At 44.8% G+C, this 26,665-nt stretch overlaps 1 protein-coding gene across 4 annotated transcripts; it reads right to left on the bottom strand.

The window, feature by feature from the left end:
- Positions 1–210: 210 nt before the first annotated feature.
- On the bottom strand, positions 211–26,640 carry stxbp5b (syntaxin binding protein 5b (tomosyn)). Of its 4 annotated transcripts, XM_076749228.1 has the most exons (30): positions 26,141–26,640; positions 24,514–24,611; positions 20,790–20,871; positions 20,254–20,354; positions 19,114–19,248; positions 17,254–17,317; positions 16,306–16,389; positions 15,179–15,302; positions 14,889–14,967; positions 14,073–14,227; positions 13,863–13,935; positions 12,769–12,916; positions 12,573–12,640; positions 12,413–12,453; positions 11,712–11,932; positions 11,341–11,525; positions 10,836–10,961; positions 10,448–10,599; positions 9,687–9,770; positions 9,202–9,264; positions 9,047–9,103; positions 8,899–8,946; positions 7,754–7,804; positions 7,436–7,555; positions 6,480–6,719; positions 5,332–5,689; positions 5,043–5,208; positions 4,249–4,360; positions 3,771–3,991; positions 330–3,679 (listed from the first exon to the last, which is right to left on the bottom strand). In XM_076749228.1, exons 1-30 carry the CDS (start codon positions 26,288–26,290, stop codon positions 3,638–3,640), a joined length of 3,648 nt encoding a protein of 1,215 aa, XP_076605343.1. In that variant the 5' UTR covers positions 26,291–26,640; the 3' UTR covers positions 330–3,637. The 4 variants fall into 4 exon arrangements, with proteins under 4 accessions (XP_076605340.1, XP_076605341.1, XP_076605342.1 ...); XM_076749225.1 differs by lacking the exon at positions 9,687–9,770 and having other exon boundaries at positions 211–3,679; XM_076749226.1 differs by lacking the exons at positions 7,436–7,555; positions 9,687–9,770 and having other exon boundaries at positions 211–3,679.
- Between the last annotated feature and the right edge of the window lie 25 nt (positions 26,641–26,665).

Below are 26,665 nucleotides of genomic sequence, written 5' to 3'. Positions count from 1 at the left end.
TGTGACATGACTCAGCGAGGCACCAGTCTGTCTCTCAGCATGATCAAGGCAGTGTTGGTCCCTGCTCGACGGTTCTTGAGCAAACACTTAAATCTAAAGCCAACACTCATCTATGACATAGGACATAAAGAATTTCCATATAAGAATCAGTTAAACGAATTCAGCGAGCAAATTGGGAAACAACACACAGAAAACACAAGGCATAACATCTTATGATTGGTTTTACATTTATTTTCCATTGCACAATAATATATATATATACTGTATCTACAGTCTAAACTGTTTGTGGCAGCAGATTAAGTCAGACATCCATGTGAAATTTATTTTAATAAAACTGTACAAAAATTGCCTACTATGAGAAAATACTGCAACTCCACAGATATTCATCCCAGAAGACAGACAGATGGATGGAAGGAAGTATGGCGACTGAGAAACCCTTGAGTTCTCCTGCACGGTGCTGTGAGCTTAGCTTTCGCTTCCTATGCGTTTCTACAGCGCAGGGAAAGCAAGAGTTGTCATGAAGCAAACAGTAACATAAACAGATGTACCAATAAAATAAATATGTTCTCTCACACTTAGACAATTAGCATGATCAAATCAAAATGGGACACGCGTCTGATGTGTGGTGAAAACTTCGGTTTTGTTCATCTTGATGGTAAATACAAATGCCAGAACAGACAATCTCTAAGAGGGATAATACATGGTTGTTTCAAGTTTGTAAACACTTAATATCATGCATCCTTCAATGTGCAATAAGAGACCATTTAGGACATATATGTTGCAAACTGAAGCACTTTAAAGTCGAGGCCACACTTTGTAGAAAGACTCAGCGGCCCACCGAGAGGACATGACCCTCCTGCAGTAGCAAAGCTTGAATCTGAGAAGAGTATGTTCAATATATAACCAGAAAATGTTTATTGTCATGTCTGAATGGTGGATAATTATGCACAACCATTGTTTGGACATTAATGTGAGTTATTCTATCCCAAAATTATATTAAAGGTATTCATTTTTAATAGATTATTGAACTGAAAAGTATATATATTTGTCTTCAAATATATAAATATATCATAGTATCATTAAACTGACGTTGAAAACAAATCTGAGAGTGAAGCAATCAGCATAATTGGCAAATGACATAGATAAGCATAGGTTCTGTCATGTTTTGGTCCTTTCAAAAATAAGACAATGGGACAAGAAAAACTAAACACACTAAAAATCATACTAACAAAATTATTTTAAGTACAAAAAATAGTGCAAAACCCACACAACTGCTCTTTGAAATGGGTTTATCTCAGTAGTATACAGTAGATTAAAATGAGCCAGCTAAACGTGAAGGGTTGTATTCCAAAATGCCGTATATCCATCTTGAATGAAACATTTTTGGTGTAACTGACATCTTCGCATCTCCTTCATATATAAGATTTAATACTCTAAAATCTAAGGAAATGGATCAAAACTTGATTTTACTTCATGCCTGCAACCATTTTCCAGGAGTCACCTGATTTGCTTTGGTGGATATCTCATTTTGGAATGAAACTCTTCAAATTCACTTTGCCTGTCCTTTTAAAACATATATAGAGGGTGGTTATGCCCATAAGAAGAAGCTCAAGCCAATCTACTATCCCCCCCCCCCCCCCCCCCCCGCCCCCTGCACACAGTAGACTTCTTAACTTAAGAGTGCTGTACTCGGTATCCAGGCTGACTCTTACCATTTCGGGAAAAATCAAGACAACTCTGTGAAATTAAGCAACTCTTTGGTGTCGGAAAAGAACATGGCCGCAAGCGTACAGTATGTCACGTTGCCTGAACCTGCACTGTCAGATTTGTGTCCAGCTGTCCCGTTATTTACAACATTTGGCAGCAATCTGGACCAACAAAGTCTCGTCTCTCTTTTCAAAATAAAAGACCGACAGGTAATGCTCCTACACTGACACAAATAGCAGCATATCCTCGCACCTCATGAAAAAGAAATCTAGTTACAATGGAGTTCTAGTTAATCACATTGGAAAACACTGTCAAGCAAAAACAAAAACCTCAAAAGACCTATTGTAATACACTGCATCTATGTAGTATTATAAATATTGGCGCCCATACACATATTCCTGAATATATGTATGTTCACAAACACACAGACATACACATAGGTAGAGGTTAGCATATATGCGTCATGAGGCAAAGGCAGAAGAGAAACAGTTTTTAAGTGAATGCTCGAGAGAGATGACCAATGGCACTACGTGGAACACTCTGTGGTGCTTGGTCACTTCTACTGGCAGCTACGAATACAGAGACAGCATCACCATTTCCATTGTGCTGTAAGAGACACATGCTTTTTCCCTACACATTGAGAAACGAGACAAAAATCAGCTATGACAGAGTGCCGAAAAGAAACCTGAAGATGTATAGATAGAATCTTTATCACAAAAAGCTTAAAATTGTAACCAAAATATACATTTATGCTAATCCATACGAAGGACAATCTTCGTCTTGCCCTTCAGCACGTCATCCTTCTCACACGCCACGTAGCTACAGCCCCTTGAAAGCTAGAAGAATATAAGACCTTCAGGGGGATTCCAGTGTGTCGACTCTTCATTTTTCTGATAGATCAATGTAAACTCTTCATCGGGGGTAAACATTTTCAGCACTTTTTAGCACATTTAATCGACAAAGGAAAAAAAACTAAAATTGAATGCCCAACATACAAAGTTTTTACTTCTCATCCATTATACTGTTCCAATAAATAACTCAAAATAAAACCAAAGTGACTCTCTGAAAACGCGCCATTTGTCTATTTCACCTAAAACAACTTGGTTGGAAAATGCTGTAAAAGGAATGGTCGGTGATGAACTAGTGTACTACCAGCCCTTATTCGGTGAGAGGCAATAGATTCATCATCGCCCCGTCTGTTCTCTACGGTTCTCTAAGTGCTTAAAAGGCCCTTTCCGGACAAAAACAATGACAAAAACAGACTAATAAAAGGTCAGAGATTAAACTTCAAAAATAATTTAGACCAGGAAAAACAAACATACACAAGTCCTCCATTGATTCAATCATTCCTGTAGAAACTTACATCTTCATCGACTTGATTAGATTTGAAGGACACGGGGGGTCATCAGACTTTTCTCCTCGTTTAAGTCCACTGTGTTTGGCAGACACCATAAAGGGCAGAGAAAGGAAAAAAGAATAACTGCAATCAGGCCTCCACAAGTACATGTTTTTGCAGAATTGTGTTTCCTCTTTCAGAACAAAACAGCAGGGTGTGTAGATATATATATGAGATATATATGAGTGCATGTCTGATGGATATGAAAGGTCCCCTCTCTCCTGTTCGGCGGACTGATCGTGAACATCGCTGCTCTCGAGCAAAATGGAAAGAGAGGCTCCTACGGGCTCCTCTTCTTCCATTTCTTTCCATTCTCATTACGTTGGGTTGGCCAGTGTCTACTCCGGCAATCCTCCGGTGACTGAGGTAATGCAGAGTGTATGATATTGTGCTGAGAATAAAAGCATGAGTCTGTTGAGCAGAACCCCCCCCACCCCGTGGAGAGAAATCGAGAAGAGAAGAAGAGGGACCTGCAGCTCCTCAGAGACACTGGTGTTTGAGTGATTACAGAGTCCGATGCTCCACACACTGCCATCAGAGCTGGTACCACTTCTTATCTTTGTACTTCAGCATCATCTGAAGGGAGAAGAGAGGAAATATGAGAGCTGGAAAAAAACACACAGGAGCCGACCTGAAAACAGCGCTCGGAGAAACGGCTCGTGCATACATCGTGAGCGTGTTTGGAAAAGGACTCTGCGCTGGCCATCATGGCGGCCGTTCTTTCCTCCAGCTCGCCCAGTTTCTGCCCTCTCTCGTCCAGAGCTATCCGAGCCCGGGCCAGGTCTCCCACCACGCCGGACGCTGCGCCCTTCATGCCCTCCATGCTCCCTGGGCCCGGGATGTGCTGGGCCAGGCTGCGGGAGGCCTTACCTGCAGCTGTTTCACCAACTACCAAAGACAAAAAGAGAAATCCATTTAATGTGTTGGCACATCCCAACATTCATCTCCGCGTGTTCGGAGAAAGATCTAATGGCGTCCTGGTGGTTAAAAAAACTGTCCTGCAACTGAAAAATATCCCACCCGATTCCAAAAACACCTCTGACTGATCAGAGTCAGTAACATTAAAAATAAACAGGGCTATACATGTAAATGTAAGAAAATATGTAAAATCATTTCCCTGAAATAAATCATGCTTTGCTACTCACAGAGGTCCTCCCTGTCCAGAGACTGAGCTCCTCCACCGAAAAGGCCTTTGAAGAAACCTCTGTTAGGAGCCTCTGGTGTCTCCACAGGGGTAAATAACTCACTGAGCATCTCCTGAGGAAGACAGAAGCATCAGTACGTCTAATTCAATCTATATTCCCTGTAGAAATATAGACTGACCTATAAAGCATCACACTGGGTTTCTCATCCTTCTTCTTAAATACATACCAAGCCATTTCAGGGGCACATAATGGACATGAAATTATGTCATTTCAGTTTTATGGAAAGAAGTGACAGTGTTCCGTCTACAACCCCGATTCCAAAAACATTCCACAGGTAAACAGGTTGATTGGTAACAGGTGATAGTGTCATGACTGGGTATGAAAGGGGCATCCTGGAAAGGCTCAGAGGATGGAGCGAGGTTCACCACTTTGTGAACACATGATTGGATAAAGGAGATTACTTTCACTAGGTTTTTATTTACATTTTAAACGGAGTCCTAACTTTTTTTGGAATCAGGGTTGTACTTGGCCGCTCCACCGAGGATGCTTGTTGTAGGCATAATTGGTGTTGTGCTGGGAAGCCCGAAGATTCATTAGAGTGATGCATTATGTTGAAGTGACATTCCACAGTCCAGAAAGCACAATAAATTCTCTCCACAACCATTTTTCACTGAAGTTTCTTTCCTCCCAGCCTACATGGAAAGTCTTTTCTCCACACTTGGAATTATTGGATCTAATAATGAAACATAAAGTCAAATTTTTCATAACTCATTCACTAATTAAGAGTGTCTGACCTGAAGGTTATCGCAGGTCTCCTGGCTATAGGTGATCCTCTGGATCTCGGTGGCAGAGGTGAGGTACAGGGCCTGACCCAGGTTAGAGAAGCAGAACGTTCTGGCTATGCGCATATCTGTCAGCGGCAGGTAGTTCACGTCCAGCAGAGGCCTTAGACTGGGTAAACTGTGATGATACAAAGACGAGACATCGTTTCACACGTACTTTAACTTATTATGATAAGTCATGACTTTAGCAGACGTTTTCAAAGTAGACACAAATACCAGTAGAAGCTACTGGAGAGTATACCTCAGAGTCATGATATGTCCGTTAGCACAGAAACAGGCAATGCAGTTAGCTCCAGCCATCTGCACAACATCAGCCCTCAGCACGAAGGAGGTCTCTGTGATGTTGTGTTTGTAGATGCGGGTTTGGGAGGGCATGGCCACCACCTTGGCCTGTTTCTCCGAGCACAGCACGGCGAACTGGGAATCTTGACCCTCTTGCGATGTGGGAGGGGAGGCCGGCCTGCGCCTCCGGCTCTTCTCCCTCTCCTCATCTGAGGCATTTGAGTCATACCATGGCTCGTAGGAAGGGGGCAGCAGAGCTCCAGTGGCGTCCAACAGGGCCATAGTCAAAATGCCTCCTTTGAGACTGACCAGAGTGCCTGAAGAACGAGTATCACAGAGGTATTGTTTTTCATTTGGATTAGAGACAGCCTTCAGATTACCACAGAATAATTCAAGATCAACCAAGAGCACAGCAGAGCACGGTACAGTATCTGATATCTTCATTTGGAACATCTGCACATTACCTGTGATGGCAAATAAATAAAACCACAAAAAACAGCCACCCAACTGTCAAACTTTCTTCCTGCCCTGTACTCTGCTTAATGCACCTGATTTGCCTTTTTTCCTCTGTGAAACATCAGTGACAGAACAGATATTTACACGTTTTTTAGTGCAATAAAATTATCTTAAACCTGGCATGAACTTTCACTTTCTTACACTGAATTGGCCACAATGTGTGGACTGTTAAATTCTGTTAAATGAATAAATAATGATTCCAGTGAGTCCATGATTCCATGATAACATGAGGTAGAAGAGGATTGTGGGACTGAAAACTGATCTTTCTGGAAACGAAACTCCTTACACACAGATTCTCTGTGACCACAGCTTCCCTCTGTCCCTCCCTGCCACCACTTCCTTCCTAAATTTTAACGACTCTCCACAAAAAAACCACCCAGATATTTCAACTATGAAGGTCAGACAGAGTCATTCTGAGGTCTGAATTCCCGCTGCACATAGCTAGCTTCCTCAGATCTGTTAGGAAAGTGTGATTTTAAGAGGCTTTGCTGCAGATTAGGGTGGGAGATACTCTAAGTCCTCGCACTGTTGTTTCAGTTCCAACTGTGTCCCCAGTCACATGAAGAACCCCACCTCAGCTCAGCGTCTTACCGCAGGAGGAGATGCCAACCGGCTGCTGCAGCCTCTGGTCCCCCCCGGGCGGCAGGCTGAGGGCCACCATTATCACAGAGCCCTGGGTGGTTCCCACCAGCAGACAGGGGCTGACCAGGCTGTCCATCTTCCTGGGGAAGCTCTCACAGAAGTGAAAGGCGGAGATGGCCTCTCGAGATTCTCGGTCTATGCTGGTTACACTTGAACTACGCGAGCGGGTGAATGAGTTATCCTTGGCATCTGGACAGCAGGACAGGAGTGAAAAATGAGAGAGTGAGGAAATGATTTGTGTGAAATGAACCAGGCATGATGTTTACAGAGGACTTCTCCATGCAAACAGGAGAATTAGAGATGTTAATGGCTTAAAATCCACTGGGTTTGAGATATGTTCTGCAACCATCAGTTTGGTGGAGCGCATCCTCAATCAGTCATGTATGGAAGAAACACAGTACACCAGAAAGCTTTTTGACATTGAGAAGCTCTTGCAGTTTTCCACACTGTACTTTTTTTGCAACCAAATTTGACAACAACATTCTCAATGTGAAAAAAGTGCATGATATCCTTGTAGTACTACAGGGACTCCCAAGGAAGAAGTGGTATTTAAGGAGCAAGAATTATTCATGCCTCATTACTGTGCTGACGGTAGATGAAACACAAGTTTTTTCCCTCTTTAAAAAGCTAATGAGGGATCCCGACAGAAACACAAAAAGATGTGTGACACAGAGGGGAAGGCCACACACACCGCCCGTCATGTGTGTTCTCCACAAGGAAAAACTGTAAATAAGAAAAGCAAGCGCAGTCGAGTCGGTGGAGCTTCCTCAAAAAGAATGAAACGGTCATTGTGAGAAGATTAGTGTCACACGTCAACCCATTCAGAATAAAAGCCCCAGCAGTGGTGGGGGTTAGTACCAGTTATCCCACTTCAGACCAAGTCAGACCGTGGCTGGTCCACTCACAGGAGTTGGGGGCTGACTTAGTTCTACAGATGCCCCCCTTCTGGCACATCCTGGCTGCCGCCTTTCCTTCTCCCACATTACAAAAGCGCTTGAGTGAGCGCCATCGTTGGGACGTCTCCTCTGCTCACAGTGCAAACAGAGAGTTTGTATAACATCCAGGAGTCTCACATTTACACCAACATGCTATCAGACATAAGCAGGTCGTGTTTTACAGCCGTGGACTGAACACAAAGCAGCAGAAGATTCAAATGACAAAAGCAAAACCTGTAAGAAAATGCAAAGGTTCTTAGAGGCTAAAATTCAGTAGTTGTGGCTTACCCATGTCTGGCTTTTGCTCGCTAGACGAGCTAATTTTCCGTGACATCTTGGCTGTAACAGAAAAAAATACTCCTTTTTTATTTTTTTGATGACTAAAAATGAAAAAAATCAAAGACGATTTGAATAAATTACAATCAGAGATTCTGTAAATATCACTTTCGGTAATTTGTGACATTGCTTTTACTGTGAAAATCAGTGTACAATCATTGAAAAAAATTCTGATCTTGAGTCATTCTTAAGAGTGGTGATACGTACTGAAAGACAACTGTTGAGGACACACGTACGGCACATTACGCCATACGTGGGACAGCTCTTACTGCGTGCAACGAGGCTCCTCATGGCTTTATAAGAAGAACATTCTGATTCCAAAAACACTTCAGGTGTTTAAAAGCTGGTGCTTTTAACGTCGCTGCTTGCCACCAGGAGCGTTGCCAATCTAGAGTATAAAACCCCAAAAGTTGCCTGGTGCAGTCTATAACCACCCTTAAAGAAACCTTGAGAATACAAATGAGGCTGAGCGGCATCACAGACAACCAAAGGGCCTGTAATGTCAAACAAAGCAGGAGGCAGACAAGAAGTGAGGTAATTGCAATTCAGTGAACACAGTTATGCAAAGAGAGTGGGAGGAGGAAAAATCAGTGGGTAGCCAAACAGTTAACACTGCACTGAAACCCTGGAATCAGAAACACGCAGCAGCGTCAACAGTCGAAGAGGATTAATTCACTTAAACATTTAAGTGACACAGTTAGACATTAGTACTAGGATGAGGCATGAAGCAGATTTTCTATGCTCTGAACGAGTGAAAAGGTAACATTTGCCAATTTGGCATATCATGTTCAATCCAGAGTTGTGGAGCAGCAGCCTACAGCTTTCTGACAAAAATCTGCATAGAAAATCTGAGGCCTGACATTCCCAAGCTGTCCTGTCATGCACTGGGTAAAGAATCCTGATTCATTTCACAAATCAACTACGCAAACCCCCAAACCACCTGATTAGTAAAAATCCATTTCTTGAATGCACTTCTCTCTCTCATTGGCACAAGATGCACAGACTGACGCAGGATTAAGGCACAGTGTGGTTAGAACGCTGTCATTCAGAGAGAAAGAGCGAGCGATCAGAGAGAGGACGTCTGGAGGATACACTACCAAAGTCATTGGCAACCGTCTTGGAAAAGCGTCTGCTTTTGAACTTCACTGGAAATAAGGTTCAAAAAGACACATCAGATAACCGCAGCCATTTTTTTTTTTAAATGCTTAAATTTAAAGGGACATGCAGCTCTTCACGATACAGTACCCTTCTCTATGAACTTCTGCTTTCGCTCATCATCTGAATTGCAGGGTGAGGTAGATCCTACGTGACAAAGTGAGGCATTTGAAAGAGATGTTTTTCAAAACAATAATCAGATCTGGGTTTTTTATATGAATCACTAACACTCCAGGGAGGCTTACCTGAAGTGGGTGATTTGCAGCGGTCTTCTGAGGTGTTGGACCCATCGTTGGAGTCACAGAGTGCTGAGGGAGCCACAGAGATTGGGATTAGACACGGCAGAATTAGGACTACAATTCATATGTAGTGCAAAATAATAAAGGGTCACTTATTTGAACAAAGGCAGGGACAGCTACCCAGACAGTGTAGGGAATAATGGAGTTCACTTCACAAATCTAGAACAAATCTGTTGGCTCAAGGCGTCAGTGCAGTTTGTCTACCAGCAGGGTTTAAAGATACACTGCCTGATTTTGTTAAAGTGCCCCAAAGTCTCAAAGTTTCCTCCCAGCTCACTGCTGGTGTCTTTAAAAAGTCAATAGTGAGCTTTGGGGCTTCGGGGGTGCCATCTCAAAATCAGGGAGTATATTTTCATGAGACAAGGGGAAGGCTTAGAGGAGAGAAATGAGACTGCGGGGGGAGGAAGAACTTCCGACACAACATGACTTACTGAGGTGAGATGGGCGTAGTTTTTTAACAGACTCAGTATACAAGTAAGAAAGTCTGGACATGCAAGACGTCACAGTTGGAATGTCTTTACCAAATCACAGAGAGAGACCGACAGGAAAAACAGTGAAACAGAAAAATGAATGGACGTCATAACTGCAAAAGAAAAGAAAGATGAGTCTCAGAGGCTCGCTGCTGGATTTCTAAATGTAATTAAACAGTAAAATACATCTATCAGACAGCATTCCTGCAGTCTGCATAGATTAAAAACTGCTTTTGATGGCAGAGAACCCAAATAAGTGTTGAATCCAGCACCAGACCGCTGAGACTGAAAAGAGTGAGTACAAACAGTGAATGACAGGATGAAAAGGCAGAGACAAAAACACAGTAAAAGACACGAGAGACAAGTAAATCTGGATGAATCGCGTGTTGTTTTATCATAAAAAGGAACACAGCATCCACTCTGTGCATGGATCATGAACACACATGCTCCACTGTCTCCGGTTTGTCCAACTGAACAGATGGAGAATCTGTCAGTGATGCCCCCTATTGAGGCACAGGAGCTACTGCAGGGGGCAGCGCTCATGGCGCGAAGTCACGGATGCTGCCAAGTGTCAGCCCTGCCTTCCTAATCCGCCCCGAAACAGCCAGAGCCGCTCAGCTTATTGTGAACTGTACGAAGTCTATAAAGCATTTATTTCAGGGTAGTAATGTTACTCGGGGCGGGCGTTTAGCTGTGGGGAACGACCGACGAGTGGCGCTCACCTCCAGAGGGCTGCCGTGGTTTGCGTGGGGAGCGAGGCTGCCTCTGGTAGGGGTCAGACGGGCTGTACAGCTCCAACGTGCCCATGTTGAGGAGCAGAGCTTTCTGGAGGTAGTTCACCACAGCCAGACCGTTACTGTTTCCAAACACCACGCTGAAACACACGATGATGAGAAGTTAAGACTCCAAGCTATGACACAGGCAGGCTTATTTACAGTTGTACTTTGAAAAATGGTTGCTGCCTTCTTTGTGTGACAGGGTGCAATTAAAGCCTCCTCATGTGCACAAACACAGCTCCTGGACGGGGATAACTACCGCTATCAGGACAAGTGTGAGCATAAAGCGATCTCAGGTCAAAACATCAAGTGTACATATGGTATGCAGACTTACAGGCCGTAGGAGGAGTTGATAGCCAGGCTGGTGATTGGCTGAGGTGGCTCCCCGCTCACCCACACCAGCTGGATCACCAGCTCCACCTGGTAGCCCGGAGACTGCTTCAGCGGGGAGCTCCGCACCCTGCATCAAACACACAGCGAGATGAGCCAGCAGGCTGCACTTCACCCTGGAATGAATTATCGCCAGTCGGGTAAGCCACACTGACAATATCATCAGTTTTTTTTTATTATTGCTATTCCCTCTTCCACCTTTTACTGTCAAAACATTCTCATCAGTTTTAATATTTTTAGAAAGAGGATTATTTTCCCCTGGTGTACTGAGGTGGAAATTATGTGAAGGATTGAGCAGCTGACTGGAGGGAGTGAATGGAGGACTACATCACTTACTTAAATGACCTTTTTGCCATCTGTTTTCAGTGCATTGAGTGACAATCTCCTGCAAAATGACTGGAATGAATGATCCAAATTCAACTTTTTAGCAAAAAAGAAACAGTCCGTACTGCAGGCATGGTATGTTGTCCCGGGGTCCGTCGGAGGAGTTGCTTCCTGTGGAGGGCTGAGTGGGAGGCTCGCTCTCCTGAGGGCTGGAGGAAGCTCCCGGGGTGGGCAGGGTGGGAGTCTGCTCCCCTCCTGGATCAGGGGAGTCCCCATCGCTAAACTCACCCTGCATCCGCACCTCCAAAAGCTAAACACAGGAGATGTGTCACAAAAAGGCTCGTTCTTGGACATGCTGACATCACCTGTTAAAACACCTGTGCGTGCATCTCTTTCGGCCTTGTGTGAAATTCGGATAGTGAGCTGGCTGCTGTCAGACAGAAGTCTCAAGGTTGAGACTGAAATAATGACGAATATGAAACAAGGGTTCACCCACCTGCACAACTTCAGTGGTGATTTCTTGTTTGCTGAACCTGTAGACGATAATGTGGGCAGAGACCCCGGCCACACACAGCATCCTGCTCTCAGGGCACCAGGACAGGGTCTGGATTGCAAACGGGTCCTCCTCTACTATATCCGTACTTGGCTTCTCCTCCTTCCCACGAGCCCTCTCAAACACCTTGGCAGTCTTCAGCTTGTACAGCACTTGAAGCATTACTTTGAGAGGATATGGTGATATTCAGTTAATGTATTATTTGATATTTGACCGGAATATCTCCCATTTGTCCAGGACACTGACACCATCCAGGACACGTAGACTGGCACCAATTTGTTAAGGGAAACCCTGGAGTGGGCATATTCATTTATGCAGATGACACCGTTTTATATACACGAGCTTAAACAGCATAATGAGGTGCTCCAAAGCTCTCGATGGCCGTGACAAATGTAAACGTGATCAAGTCTGTCTTAACTGAAATGTCAGCAACTCAAAGTCTCTTCAACTGGTGCTTATATTAATGCTTACAACAGCAATCTTTCTTATGTGCTGACTTGAAGTGGAGACACATGACTGTTACATCTGCAAATCCAACATTTCAACAAGTCTAGATCAATACTGTCACTGTAATATGCTAGAATTCGAAAGGTTATACAATTAACAAGAATTGAGTAGTTCTACCCAGCATGAGTTTTACTCACATGCAGAAGCATCCCAAAATTTGATGGACCCATCGGCATGTCTATAATGGGGAGAATAAAGAAAACAATGACATCATTTGTTGACTGTGTCATGTTCGTGTGTGAATGAAAGTCAGTGAATCCAAACAACAAACTGATGAAGCCATTCATCAATACTGACCCAGTGATGATGATCTCTGGGTAACTCTGAGTGCCTTGGCCCCAGTTTCCTCCACTGATGGGCCATTCCTGAGAAAAGATTTTTAAAAGTTAGAAATGCAGGCTTCTTTCAGTCGTGTTACCAGTTTAACGGCATTATGTATGTCTCCAGAAACACCAACAGATTCTAAGCACAGACCACACAGAGCGGCGCTTACCTTCTTGCTGTAACCTTGTCTCTTTTGCCGGCTGCCGACAGAGTAAAGTGCAGGAATAAGGTCAGCGGGGCAGTCGGCAAAGTACTCACAGCAGGTCACTGGCGACTCATGGATAGTCAGAGGATATGGATTCTCAAATATTGGGTACCTGTCAATGACAATGAGACAATGTGCATTACATCTTCATGATATCTGCACTTGTCCATCAACCTGAGATGCAAACACGCTTGCTGCACATCAATACTCCAACTGACTGACCAGCAGGTTTAAATGTCCCATGAAATGCCTTCGATAGCGTCATTTTCTATTTGTTACAGCTTTATTGGAATTTTAAATGTTATGTAAATGTTGAACACAGTGCAACCGCTGCACCCTGACACCCAAATATAGAGCACACTTCAACCAGAGTCACTGCTGCTCCTGATAGGCCGCCGCCAAGTTTCAAAACATCTACAATCAGCTGGGAGGAATTTGGAAGCTCTACTGTGTGCTATAACAAAATCCTGGACTGCATCGTCGTCATTTATGTTGGCTGGATTCCCCTCAATTCATCAAATTAACTGAGTGATATCTTTATTTACACCCACTGACACAGCAAGATGCGACAGCAACAAAGACGCTCACACTTTTCAAGGAGGGGTCTTTTTTTTAAACGCATAATTGGCACAAAATGGTAAATAGAGATGCAACACACCCAGGGGAGAAAAGCAATAAACATTACAATTAAAGCAAAAAACATAATGCTCGACTGCAAAACAAACCCCTCCGGTGATTAATTAAGGTTCGACATTTTGTTTTTTATGGGACCTTTAAAGAATCGGGTCAGCAACAGACATAATTGACTGTGACAGCTCTTGTGGGTCCTATAACTTCATTATATTTATTTGACATTATAAATTCATTATCACAGCTGCAGAGATGGACTGACTTTGTGTTTTCTGTTCATTTAGTTCAATCTGCACATTTCTGACTGACATGATCAATACAGTTAGATGATTAGCAGTATCTCTTCTGTGCTGTCTACTAACACAGTGAGCTTGATCTTGTGCGATGCACACCAGCAACACTCTACATTTAGAAAGCGGAATAATCACCCAATCTGTCCGAGGTCTATCACAACTAAATCCTTCTCGAGGAGGACCACCACGGCGTAAGGCTCCTGAAAGTCTGGCAAAAAAAAAACAAAAAGAAAATATGAAAGAACAGCACAAAAGTAAGCAGGATAATGAGGTCATTTCAGTGAGTTGATACAGATTCTGAGACAAACGGACAAAGCCTGTCCCGAGCGGAGCGCTGCCGCTCACCATTTGGATATGGAGTTTCGCACAGCGTCAGGAAGTCGACGATGGGGTAGTCCATCTCCAGGACAGCGGTGCTCTTTCCGTGCATCACCGTCAGACAGGCTCTCCTCCCCACTGTATCGTAAGACAGGCCTCCAGACAGGACCATGAATGGGTCCCTGAGTTCAGGAAACAAACGCACACAGTTTAATTGCTTATTCAATACAATTTGTTGTGAAAAGCTACTCGGTCCAATCAATGGTAAATGGGTGAAGAGGGACGCTGAATTTTATACTGTTGTGCTTTCTCTGGAGATTCTTTGCCCCCATTTCAAGAGCATCTACGATGGGAGGAGCTTACTTTTTAATTATAATGACAACTATATTAATCCCTGTCCTCTAATACCTGAGGAAAAAATGTAAGGGATAATTAGATCAGCTTCTGTGAAATAATTGTTCATGTCACGCTCTTTTAGGAAAGTTTTCTCTTTTTCATTCTGTGACCTTGACGTAACGAGCTCCTTCTCTTCAGACAGAGATCATTTTGTTAACGGCGCTCGCAACGTGATTGACACGTGACCTCAGCGCAGTCAACAAATCATTTGTTATGACAAAAATCATTAACTAATGATCACAACAAAACAAAGCCTGTGAGAGCATAAGTAATTAGACAGCCCTCCGCCTAATTTCCATCAGCACAAGGAGACGATCAAAAGGAATGGCCTGTTAGCAACACGCTGCTGTGATAGAATAACAGGAAAGGCCACTTTCAGTGCAGGATATGGATTCAGCCCGGAGTCGGTTAAGGCACAGGATGGGTGGGGACTGCCATCACACTTACCCAGCCCTTGTTGTTTTGTACTCCACCTTCAGGATAGGCTTGCATGGCTCTGGCTTTTTTCCATCCTTAGGCTGCTTTCCTAATGGAGGTCAAATGGCAACAATGCATTTCATTTTAATTGCTGCTGTTCACGCGTGGACATGCCGCCACCATCAATCTGCTGTCAGTCACACCTCTAAGATCGGAGGCACTTTGAGCTACACAGCGTGTGCTTTTAAAGACATACTTGGCGACTCTTCAATATGCCGGTGCGCGTGTGTGTGTGTGTGTGTGCGTACAACAGCTCCTACCATGTGGTGTGATGATCTGTGCAGGCTTGGCTGGAGCTCTTACATTCCATGTGGTCAGAGTGCCATCAGAGTGGCTGCAAACAAACTGTTTACCCTCGTGGTGCCAGGCTACTGAGTGGATCGCCTGAAAGATACGCAGCAGCACATCATTACAGAGTCATAAATACAGCGCATGCACATTTTACAGCTGTGCAACAATCATAAGTACATGTGCAGCAGCTCTGTGTGTAACCTATTTAAAAGGTTAAGGCTGGATTATTCTGCTGTGTTTTTCTTATTTTCAACAAATCCCATTGACGAGATCAAAACCAGCAGTCCCTCACTCTGCCTCTCAAAACGCTCTGACTTCCTCAGCCTGTCTGTGGCACTCAGCCTCAAGCACATTCGCTCCTATTGAAGAGATAGCTCTTTGAAAATGGATCATGAATGCACACTTTCATCTTTAAAAAAGGCTAAACGCTATCCCAGAACAGCTCGAGTTCTTAGCAAAGGTGACAGGAGGAAGTTGTGTATTTGTTTGGGACTATTTTCAGGTGCGGATTAGTACAGTTTTGGGGCACTAGCAGGTCTCTGGCAACAGGACGGTGCATGTGGGACTGGCTCAGAGTGAACTACAGTGAGTGGGTGTTAATCAGATTAAGGAGCACGTCATCCAGTGTGACACTGCAGCTCATTCATGTGTTTTTAACAGTTTCTGAACAACAATGGAGCTCTGTGGCACAGAGGAACAACACATACAAGGGCACTGCTTTTTTTATAACATCAGTTCATTGTTTTTATGAAACAGAAAAAGAACTTATTGTCACTTCATGTTATTAGCATGATAATCCAGAGAATTTATTTGACTTATTATCATCGTAATTCCAGTCTGTATACGACTGATAAGCTTCACTTTGAAATACTCAAACAACAACAGACGTCACCCGACATGGAAGCTCCTGAGACAAAATCCCAAGGGTCCCAGTGAGCAGCTGTCGAGAGCCGCAGGTCAATCGCACATGATGGAAGTGACATATCACGCAAAACCTACCGAGACCAAACATGTTGCAGGCACAACAGCGAGAGAACCTTGAAGCAACCGGCTGGTGCCCTCACAAGAACCGAGCAGAGAGGAAATAATGCCTTACCTCATCATAATTGTAGCGGTAGTCAGCTTTTTTGCACTTCAAGTCCCACAACACCACTACCCCACACTCAAATCCAATCAGAAGCTGCAATAACAAGAGAAGCAAAGCACAGCTCAGCTGACTGCGGTGAAACCACATTCTGCACATATAACTCAGGCCGGCGTTAACACGGCCGCATGTTCAAAGGATCTTTAACCAGACATGTGATCTCCAATCTGTTCATAGGGCTTTTTTTTTTTTTTAAAGAACTGAATTTTGTACTAATTATAGCAAAAATAAGCAAATATCCAGCAAATAACAAGTACCAACTCATTTAATGACTTGCTCTGTATATACCAGAAGATTTTAGAATAGTTGTATGAAGTTTTTAGGGAAATTTTAATCTTAATTACTGGAAAACATTTGGAATATTAAAAGCAGAAGGTCAAGTAAATAAAATAGAAAAAAAAAACACTTCAAGTAAGCAGCATTAACCTGTTGGATTCAATCAGAAAGGGATGATATGGGCATAGGAAATCAGCTAGTAGGGCATCACGGCCACATTTCTCACTGAGAGGACTAACAGGTGCAATGCATTCTGGTCCACTGTTGCTAGAAAACAATCAGCGTCTTCCTCTCTGCTGATTTCCTCTGTGTAACATCGTGGAACGTTTCCGTAAACGATCAGTCCAGGAACAAACCCTTTCTTCTCTTTCATTTTCACACCAAAATCTGATGTTTACCATTGATGTTTTAATTAGCAGCGAATGTTCTGCCATCACTCTCCGTTGTAGCTGCGCAGGCCGTATTGACATTGTGCCATCGGCGTCGGAGCAGTTATCCACAGAGAGAGAGACAAGTGCACTACCAGAGAAAACGCTACGGTTTGCTACTGTGCTACTGCTTCAGCTTTTAGGGCTGACATTTATCTTCGCCCCACAGGTCCTGCACTGGTCAGCTATCAGTTACCTTTCCTTCATCCATGGGGTTATCACTGATGTGCACGACAGGCCCTGGGTGTGTCTTGGTGGATCTGTGCAAGTTTTAGGGACAGAAGAGGAACAAAAGGAGAGCGTGTGTAAATTCAAGGATACTCGCATTCTGCAGACTGACGTGATGTGTGCTGGATGAGTTTGATGAATGTTGTCTAAAAATACTGTCGAGCTTTTAGTGGGGGAGAAAGACAGGGAGGCAATTAGGGAAGACATCCAAAAAGGAGAAGAATATCTCCTTGTACACAAAGGAAAAGAACAAGAATATAAGAAGAAAATGTGCATCAGTGCACCCGACAGAGAGACATAACATATGAGAGAGACAAACAGGGGGGGGGGCAGGGTCACATGAGGGTCTATGAGAGATTACGGAGTGTGGAGACAGCATCACCGTGGCAACAGAGCAAGGGGCATGGAGGAAGTGAAGGTCTGGCCTAAAGAAAGTGTTGCTGCCTCTGAATGTGGTCTGGCTCCAGCAGCTAATGATCTCATAGCTGCTGATGAGTCGATACAGTCAGAGATGTAGCAGTGAATAAAAAGCAGGGATGGACCGGAATATGAACTCCAGGCGGTAATCGCCTCACGAGCCGCCACCAGCGGCGCGGACGACCGTTTTTAAACACCATCGTGGCGATAAATGGAAGCGTGCAGCACGCATGTTTGAGCGCAATTTAAAACTGAAAGGATAGATGAACATCCGCGCGGACAGCAATGAGTTTGAGCTGCATTTAAGTGGGCTCGCTTTCCACTGCGACTCTATACATGATCATTAGGACCGCAGGCTGTTTCTGTCCACTGCAGGAGCCCCGGAATGTGAATTCACAAGTTTGCAGAGACAACAAACTACGAAGCAGAAAGTGATGAAAAGACTTCTCCATCAGAGGTCGCACAAGTCGTCTACAAAGGACTGAACTGAATATCATGTTTTAAACCTCACGCTGCAGCCAAGAGCCCGTTTCTTTAATCATGTTCACAGTCAGACAGCCAAAATCATTCCCCATCTCCGCTGTCTGTTCCGGAGACATTTATCTCAGCTGATGGCATACTTTGGTGTTCTGACACTTTCAACTCCCAGATCTAAAACAGCAATTTATCAGATTTCACCAGCAGCCTCACGCACACACCTTTATACTCGACTTCCAATTTTAGCTGCCAGTCACCGTCTGAAACTATTATTTCTGAGCTCACCGGTGGGCGAGCTGGAAGAATTACCAGAAAGTGCAACTTCTACGAGCTATAGCGTTTCATTTTCCCTGAACATAACTGTCACGCCACCTGTTTCCGTGCACAGAATCAGGCCCTGCAGGACGAGTACAACCGAGACAGTTCGACGTTACAAGGCGGTGTGTTGGGTGACACTGATTTTATCCGCTGAAATCTAATTTTACCTGCATGTGGCGCCTGCCAAGCTATATCTGAACCCCGCAGGAAACGCAGCACGTCGTTCACCTATGCACAGGATGTGATGTAAAATTCCCTCTGATCCTTCCAGTGGGTGTTTACACGGGGGAGTGGGTGACACAGGATAGGTCACTGGGGTCATCAAGTGGGCACTTCCTATCACAGATGTTCCGTTAAATCGGGCAGCAAACACCTCCAGAAGTCTCGACAGCGAGTTCTGGCATGGCACAATCCCCACCTCCATACCGCCCTCACACTGATCAGAGCTACAGTACTCTCAGCTTACAGGACGCGCTGTATCTGCAAACACATTCCTTTGCATTTCGGAGTTTCCTGGTTGAGCGTCAACTCGCACGAGTGCGCGGAGAAGATATGCAAATGGCTTGAAGCTAAAGGAGGAAAAAAAAAAAAAGACAGTTGCGAAGCACAAACTCACAGTTCGATGGCTTTGTTCCACATGATGACGTAGCCTGAGAGAGTGAAGGACTCCACGTTGACGATGTGGATGTTTCCCCTTTCTGTCCCGATGTAAAGCCATTTGCTCTGGAAGGGCAGGTGGCAGTATGTGATTCTGCAGGAGGAGACCAGGATCCATCACAACCAGGCTTTTCATTATCTCATGACTCAATCCCATCAAAGAGTCACCCTCGTCCCTAATCACGCTGCTCCGACTGGAAGGAGTAGCAAGTGACTGAGATTTAATTACAAAGGCCTTGCTCTGTGTCACACTAATGAAGCCGGACTATATATAGATCAGCGGGGGGGATAGCGGAGTAAACACTGCCGTCTCTTCTCAACTGGTAGGAAGAATCGTTCAGTCACACAGCACATCTACACCGTCAAATGGACTGAGCTGATGTTAACTGTGCGACTGTTTATCTGTCCACACATCACATGCGATGTCTCAGGCGAGACCTCGTGTGATTTTTGATTAATCGTGGACATTTTGTCCAAACTTAGGTGACAAATATATTCTTGCCCTGTCTTCCTATATGAAAACTGATCAGACAATTAACTTGTTCTGCATAAATTAACATTAGCCTCATTTTTTGTTATTATTACAATATAATTTTTTTGGGGGGGGGGGTGAAAAGGGGGCTAAACAACTCTGTTGGGTAATAATTCTCTGTGGCGACACCTTTCACTTTGCACAAAGTCATTTGAAAAAATATCGATTGGTGCAGCTTTGAGGTTTGAAATGTTAAACTTTGAGAAAACATGACTATTTAAACACTATACCACAGATTCAGCACCTGTTTGCTAATCCAGTTTTAGAAAAGAAAATGGTTGATGGTTGGTGGACAGACGGCTAGAAAACTTTCAGAGCCAGAGATAAAAATCCCCAGAACTGAGATATCATCAGCTGGAAGGCGCTGGTATTTAACGCTGACCTCATCAATTCACTTTGCATGTTTGTTAACAGAGGAAAACCCAAGTTTTGCAGAACCACAAGAGGAAACTAATGCAGTATTTTTCGAGAGCTGATGGCAACAACACTGCTAATTGTACACCAGAAGCATGTGGCCAGCTGTAAGCACGACTGCTGAGAAGCAGAGCGGAGAACACGCTACTGTACCTCTCCCTGTTGAACTTGAGAGAATGCAGGATAGCTGGGATTTTTTGCCTCAGGTTCCACAGGTGGATGCTGTCATCAGCTAAGGCACTCACCAGCGCCCCCTGTAGGGAGGGTCAGAAGCAGAGGGGAGTTATGTGAATGCACAAATCCCCTTGTGGCAGGGTACAGCTATCACACGCACACAACTATGAGAGCATTATGGAGGCATGTGGCTCACAAAACTAGTGTTACAGCTGAATGAATTGATGAATAGAAGTGATTCATGGCCTACAGACACTGAATAAGCACCAGAGTCCATGGTGCCTGCTACAACCCCGATTCCACAAAAGTCAGGACTCTGTGTAAAATGTAAATAAAATCAGAATGCACTCCTTTGCAAACAAATGCTTTTTCACAGCATCCTAACTTTGTTGGAGTTGGGGGTTGTAGTAGGAACATGAATAGACAGATGCAGGAGACAGTGGACAGGCTCAGAGTGAAGGGGTGAGGGGGCGGAGTAGAGAAAACCAAACAAGGAACAGGTAGTGACAACAAACCTCGTTGATCAGGAACTGGAGCTGGATGACAGCAGCGCCGCTCTCATGCTGACAGTAGCACTCCACACCCGCACGGCCAAAGCTAAGAGTCAGATCGGTCAAAGAAAACTGGACAGCTGCAGGCGAAATGTGGGTAAAACCCTGCAGACATGATGCACATGATCTGCACAACAAGGTGTGTGTGTGTGTGTGAACAAGTGTGTGCTGATCACTTTTTCAATCATTTCCAGTTTCATATCAAAAACCAAAAGTTTCCCAAACTAAATGTAAGGTGAAGCTCTCAGTTTGCATCGCTAAGCAGGCACTGGCAAGAACATGAAACAACTCAAACTGGTGGGTTATAAATAAAATCAGTGGGCCCTGTCTGCCTTATTTATTCACATGCGTCAGCCAGTACGACGGCAACATGATAAACTTAACTCTCATCTCTCTCTATTGGACGGTGACGTTCAGGAGAATCCCAGCCAGCTAAAAGTGGCTGCTGAAAAACAGCCGGACGACCCGTTCAGCCGACAGTAGATGTCAGGCCTCGGTTTGAACTGTGTGTGAACTAAAAGAGGAGCCAAAATGACTGCATGCGTGGCAGGGAGACTGTGGCCACGGTGGAGCACTGCCACGTACTGTAAGCACCAGCACTGTACTGTAATGCATCCCACCAAAACCTCCAAATACTTTCACAGTCAGCACGGAAAATGAGCAGCACCGGGAGGAAAGGCTTGTCTACTTCAACCAGCCTTTAATCACTTTCACCGACAGACAGTATGTGCACCAATCATGCACAGCGGCACAGAGAGGAGGAAGCAGCAGCAGCAGCAGCAGCAGCAGATCTAATCACAGAGAGAATCTCTACGCAGACAAAAAGGTGCACTGCTTCTCGTGCCCTTAATGTGATCATGCCCAGGAAACCCTCCAAAGATAGAGAGTCGTGCTCACGAGTCCACTTTGAGCTGACAGAGCGTAATACTGTGTGCCTGAACAGGATTAGCCGAGCTGTGATCAAACAATCCCTCAGTGCCTTAAACAAACTAAGGTGGGGTTGCAGGAGACCGTTTCAGGACAGGCTCAGCAGTGGGCATCACTGCTGCACAAGGATGGAGGCAAACACAGACTTTCAGACTTTAAGCCGGCGCCACTGGAAGGCTGCTGGCAACTGAACTCACATTCACCCGTGACCTTTCCGTCCAGTTTTAGCTCCTGGCCCCGCAAGTTCTGTACAACATTTGTCAGAAATATTAATGGATATCATGTCTCCGCAGGTCCACAATGGAGGAGGAAGAGTCATTAAGTCTGTTTCATGGCCTCTGGTCGTGAATAAATAAGAACAGAGCGGTGGTCTAAAGAGCAAAAGTGTTAATATGCAACACTGCTGTGTATTCATACTGCTCACATCAAGCAGGTTCACTTCAGCAGCCTTAAAACTGTTACTGCGTTAACTCCTCGGTCACACCAATGCACAGGTGTCTCCAGCCTGAACTCATTCTGATGCAATGTAGGTTAATGGTGCCGCTGAGCCGAGCTGCCGTCTAGGCTAGCAGGAAGCTGATGAAAAGATGAACCTCAAATAAGATTTCATCACCGACGTGAGCAAGTAGAGCATCCTGTTGGCGCTTCTGTCCACGCTTCATGATCAAAAAGCGTTACTGCGATCACGTGAGCCACAGGTACGAACTACACAGTCTGTCAACTGAGGCCGTTTCAGACTACGGTACCTGTTTTCCCTTCATGACTTCGTTTCATTAGCAGAACATATGCTTCGAAGACTGTGTCAGCACGGGAAGCCGAGTCACATTAGTCAGCTGTGACTGCACGTGACAAAATATCTTGCTGTGAGGGAAACAAAGTTTAGTTTGAATAATAGTTCCTGTCATCATCTGAACAGCCATTTATAATTTGTTTCTAATATTTCAGCTCAAGCTATGAATCTAGAGAAGAATCAGCAGATTCATCAAAACTGAACGCAATATTAATCATCCATTTACTGTTTATAGACACAGAATTCTTCATATTGGATTAAAAAAACTGTTTTCACCATTGATATCATATCATAAACAGCTACGGCCTGAACGCACTGAACCTTCACGAGGCTCTGCACTTTGTTCCTGAGAGTTTTAAACATCACACGCACACACAGAAGTCGCCCTCTTTGAAAATCATCACTTCCCCCTTCGGTAAACCAACGTGGTTCACCGCAGCATTTCAACATCAGCAGGTTTTCTTCTGTAGTCAACTGATAATCAACATGACAGGAAGTTATCTTATCGTGCTCGCTGACGAATGAAAAAAGAGAGAAAATGTTCTCTGCAGCGTTTCTTAAAGTCTGGCTTAAAACATCATTAACGCCTAAAGAAGAGGAAGCTGCAGGCTGGTGGGCTGATCATTTTAACTTACTCCTGCAGGGGAAGCTCATCAGAAACAAACTTCTGACTTCCAGCATGACCAGTCAGCCGCAAGAGCACATGAACCGAAATGCAATGTTGTGAAACATTTAATCCATTTTGTACAAACTTTCCTTTTTTCCTTTTCAAAGTTCAAAACATTTCCTCCATCCCTGCGTGGGTCTGAGCATTACACAGAGCTGGGGACTGTCTTCAGTAACGCACTGATTAAAACACTGTAGTAGAGACAGATCTTGTAAAAGCAGACATTTATTGCTTGTAGACACCTCATTGAGCTTATGTCTACTGAGCTGTGGCAGCGTTTCCAAACTCCGGGGGCAATGAGGTGGATCGATACAGCCTGTCTTTTGATAAATGGACCTATTGCCTGAATGACAGTAATCCCATCAGCTCCACCTTGCACATTAGGACAACATGGAAGCAGTGTGTGTTCTCCGGGAGTTGCCCTGTAAACACAACACTCTCTTAATCTGGAGAGTGGATAAAGACGAGGATGGAGCCACTGCTAATGAAAATCTAAATAAAGCAGATGGTCCTCCCATGCAGCATATCAGCACAAGGGGGAACCCTGTGCATGCACACTAATAGGCCAATTCTAAAGACATGTTGTAAACAGCACAAGCTGGATATGACCAGACTATCACATGCGGTGTTTAACAGCCTGGAGTCCAGGGGCACTTTTACTGCTGTGACTCATGGAAGTTGCTCGCTTAGCTGTAAAAACTAGTTTTTCTCCTTGAATACAAACAAATACAAAACTGACTCCCAACTGCCCGGGAAGACGGGGGGTGGGGGGGGGGCACGCTGCACTGTAGCAGCTTGATTGTGTGTGTGTGTGTGTGCTGTGCGAGTCCAGTGATGTTTACAGCACATGTGAAGTGGCATGCTGGCAGAGGCTGGGCAGCACAGTTGATGAGGTTGGCTCCTCGGCATATGGCAGAGGAGCTGTTCATGCCACTGCAGAGATACCACTAATGAGCCTGGTGCTCCAGGAGAAGGAGGCTGCCGTCTGCACAGCAACGCACCCGAGCTAGAGTCTACCTCTGAGCTCTTCACTTCTACTTTCGCTGCGTTGGATGACAGGAGACAAAGACGGGTCACTTACTGTGTGAATTCCCCAGAGTTTGTGGAATGCTGAAGGGCCACTTGGTCATGTGACATTTGCGGAAAAGATGTCAGGAAGTTAGACATGAGCCTGGTGCGTGTTGTTAATGTTTGTGTGTGCACGGCGCAGGGGAGGAAAAAAAATCACTGGAATCATCCAAGCTTTACTTTCCTTGTGTGGCCCTCTTCATTTTCATTTTCCAGTGGAAAAAATAAAAGGATACAGCCTCAAAGCTCCAGACTGAGTCCCGACGGCCAAGATTTTCTGCACGGGGTCAAAAGCCATTGAGGATGGTTGATATGGGAAGCCATGACGCACAGTCTGCAGGAAAGAGCAGAATTTATATTAAACCTCCAGTCAGCTAATCAATCATCTTCTACAGGCAAGCTGGCATTACTGGAGAAAAAAAAAACATTACCATAATCTCCCAGAAATGTAATCCATCAATGTGGAAAATTAGTCTTATTATCAAAGTAAATTAGATAAAGCACAAACATTAGTGCAAATGGGGACTGGAATATTTTTCTCATATCCGCCTGACATGTGTGCAGGCTCAATCCTGTAAGACATCAGTAATAAATTCATTTTATCCATCCTAAGGCTCACATTTTCAGCCACGGAGTGCACTTCATTGCCAGGATCTTGCAGTCCCCCGGCCACCAAAATGTTATCATCATCATCAGGCATCTATAACTCAATTGTTTGGGGTCAGAAAGCCTCGCCCGGCCATCCATGAGCTCTGTGCAGCCTACAGCAGCATTATGTAACAGGTAATGCCGTGGCCCTGCAACCTGGGGGACCTGACCTGCTCTGCTCCCAGCTGGAGGGGGGGGGGGGGGACTGGTGGGCTGGCGCTCCCAGATGTTCAACACATTTCACACAAAACCCTCCGGCCAGAGCTGACGGCTAGATTATTAAACCGTGCATGAGTGAAAATGAGTTTGACCAAAGCTGGGATGCAAAGGATTGGTTCACATTATTATCTAACACAGTTTTAAAACCATTGCATGCTTCATGTTCACTGAGAGACTCCAGGAGACGCTATTTTAATGTGAGTGGCAGGGGAGAAATCCACAATCCTGTTCAGTGTATAAAAGCATTGCAAAGGTTGAGCTGAACTAACATGAGGCTTCAGCCGTGTGAGTGAGAGAAATCAACCAAAGTTACCGTCATTCAAGCACAAAATGCCAAAAAGGGAATCTTATACTAAAAAGGCTGTAGCATTGAAATATGCTGACTTCATTAGTCAAACTCAGACTGGACTCTGATCATCTGTAGCTGAACTAAATGCATTTTCACTCAGACAGACTGTGGATTTTGTCCTCCATCTCTACATCATCTCAGGCAGGGATCTCATCGCGGCCAGCAGGGACAGGAGGAGTTATTCCAGCAGCCAAGAAAAAACGCTTTCAGTGGACATGCATGTGCTGGATGATGACAGACTTTACATAAATGTGAACCTGCACTTTAACTCAAAATGGTCCTCCCTCCTCAGTCAAACTGCGGGGAGCCGAGAAACAGTGACTGGAGGCGAAGATTCAGTGCAATGCAAACAGCCACGATGCTAAGAGAGCCCGGATACAACCGAGGGACACAGCCAAGCACGGCAATGGATAATTAAAAATCAGCCCCTGTTAACATCCCCACAGCTCAACTTGGGCTTTAATATTTCCACCACATTTCTGCTGTGTCCTCGGTGCTATGTGCGTACACTCATTGAATCCCCATCCCGATGAGCGGTGCTGATGGATGAAAACAACGCCAGTGTTTGGTCACGCTGCTGTCATCTGACTGTCAGATGAAAACAGTCCGTGAACGTTAGCTGCTATTAACGGGGGGAAAAAACCCACCTTGCACAGCTGAAAATGTTCCGACTGGAGAGTCTCCTGGATAACGTCGTTCTCCCTCGGAGTACCCGGCTGGGCAGTTGCGGAGGAGGAGGAAGAAGAAGAAGCCGCTGTCAAGCCGTCCAGCACCTTTCTAATGTTAAACTTCTTCATTTTCCTCCGGTACAGACGCGACGTTGAAAAAAACGGATCAAGCGAGCTACCATAAATTGGATAGAGAGGGGGTAGCTGCTAGCTAGTTAGCCGAAATAACGCACAGTTAATATCTTTCTGTATACATCTCACATGTTATGGAGGGTGTTGCCAGCGCACTCTCCAAAAGCACCCGAGACACGAACATTGATTTAGCGAGTCCTTGCCGATATCAGCGTTAATCCGCCATTTATGTAGCCAGCTTTGGCGTTATTCGATCGGGATCAATCGTTTCCGTGAGCTGTTTCCCCGGCCAGGGCTCAGCGGGTAGCAAACTGGCTACGGAAACGCAGCGAACTGCAGCGCGGACTGAGTCTGCGCGCTGCGGTCACCCGG

Source organism: Chaetodon auriga, chromosome 14 (genome assembly GCF_051107435.1).
Source record: "Chaetodon auriga isolate fChaAug3 chromosome 14, fChaAug3.hap1, whole genome shotgun sequence".
Taxonomy (NCBI): domain Eukaryota; kingdom Metazoa; phylum Chordata; class Actinopteri; order Chaetodontiformes; family Chaetodontidae; genus Chaetodon; species Chaetodon auriga.
This window is presented reverse-complemented; position numbering and strand designations above follow the sequence as displayed.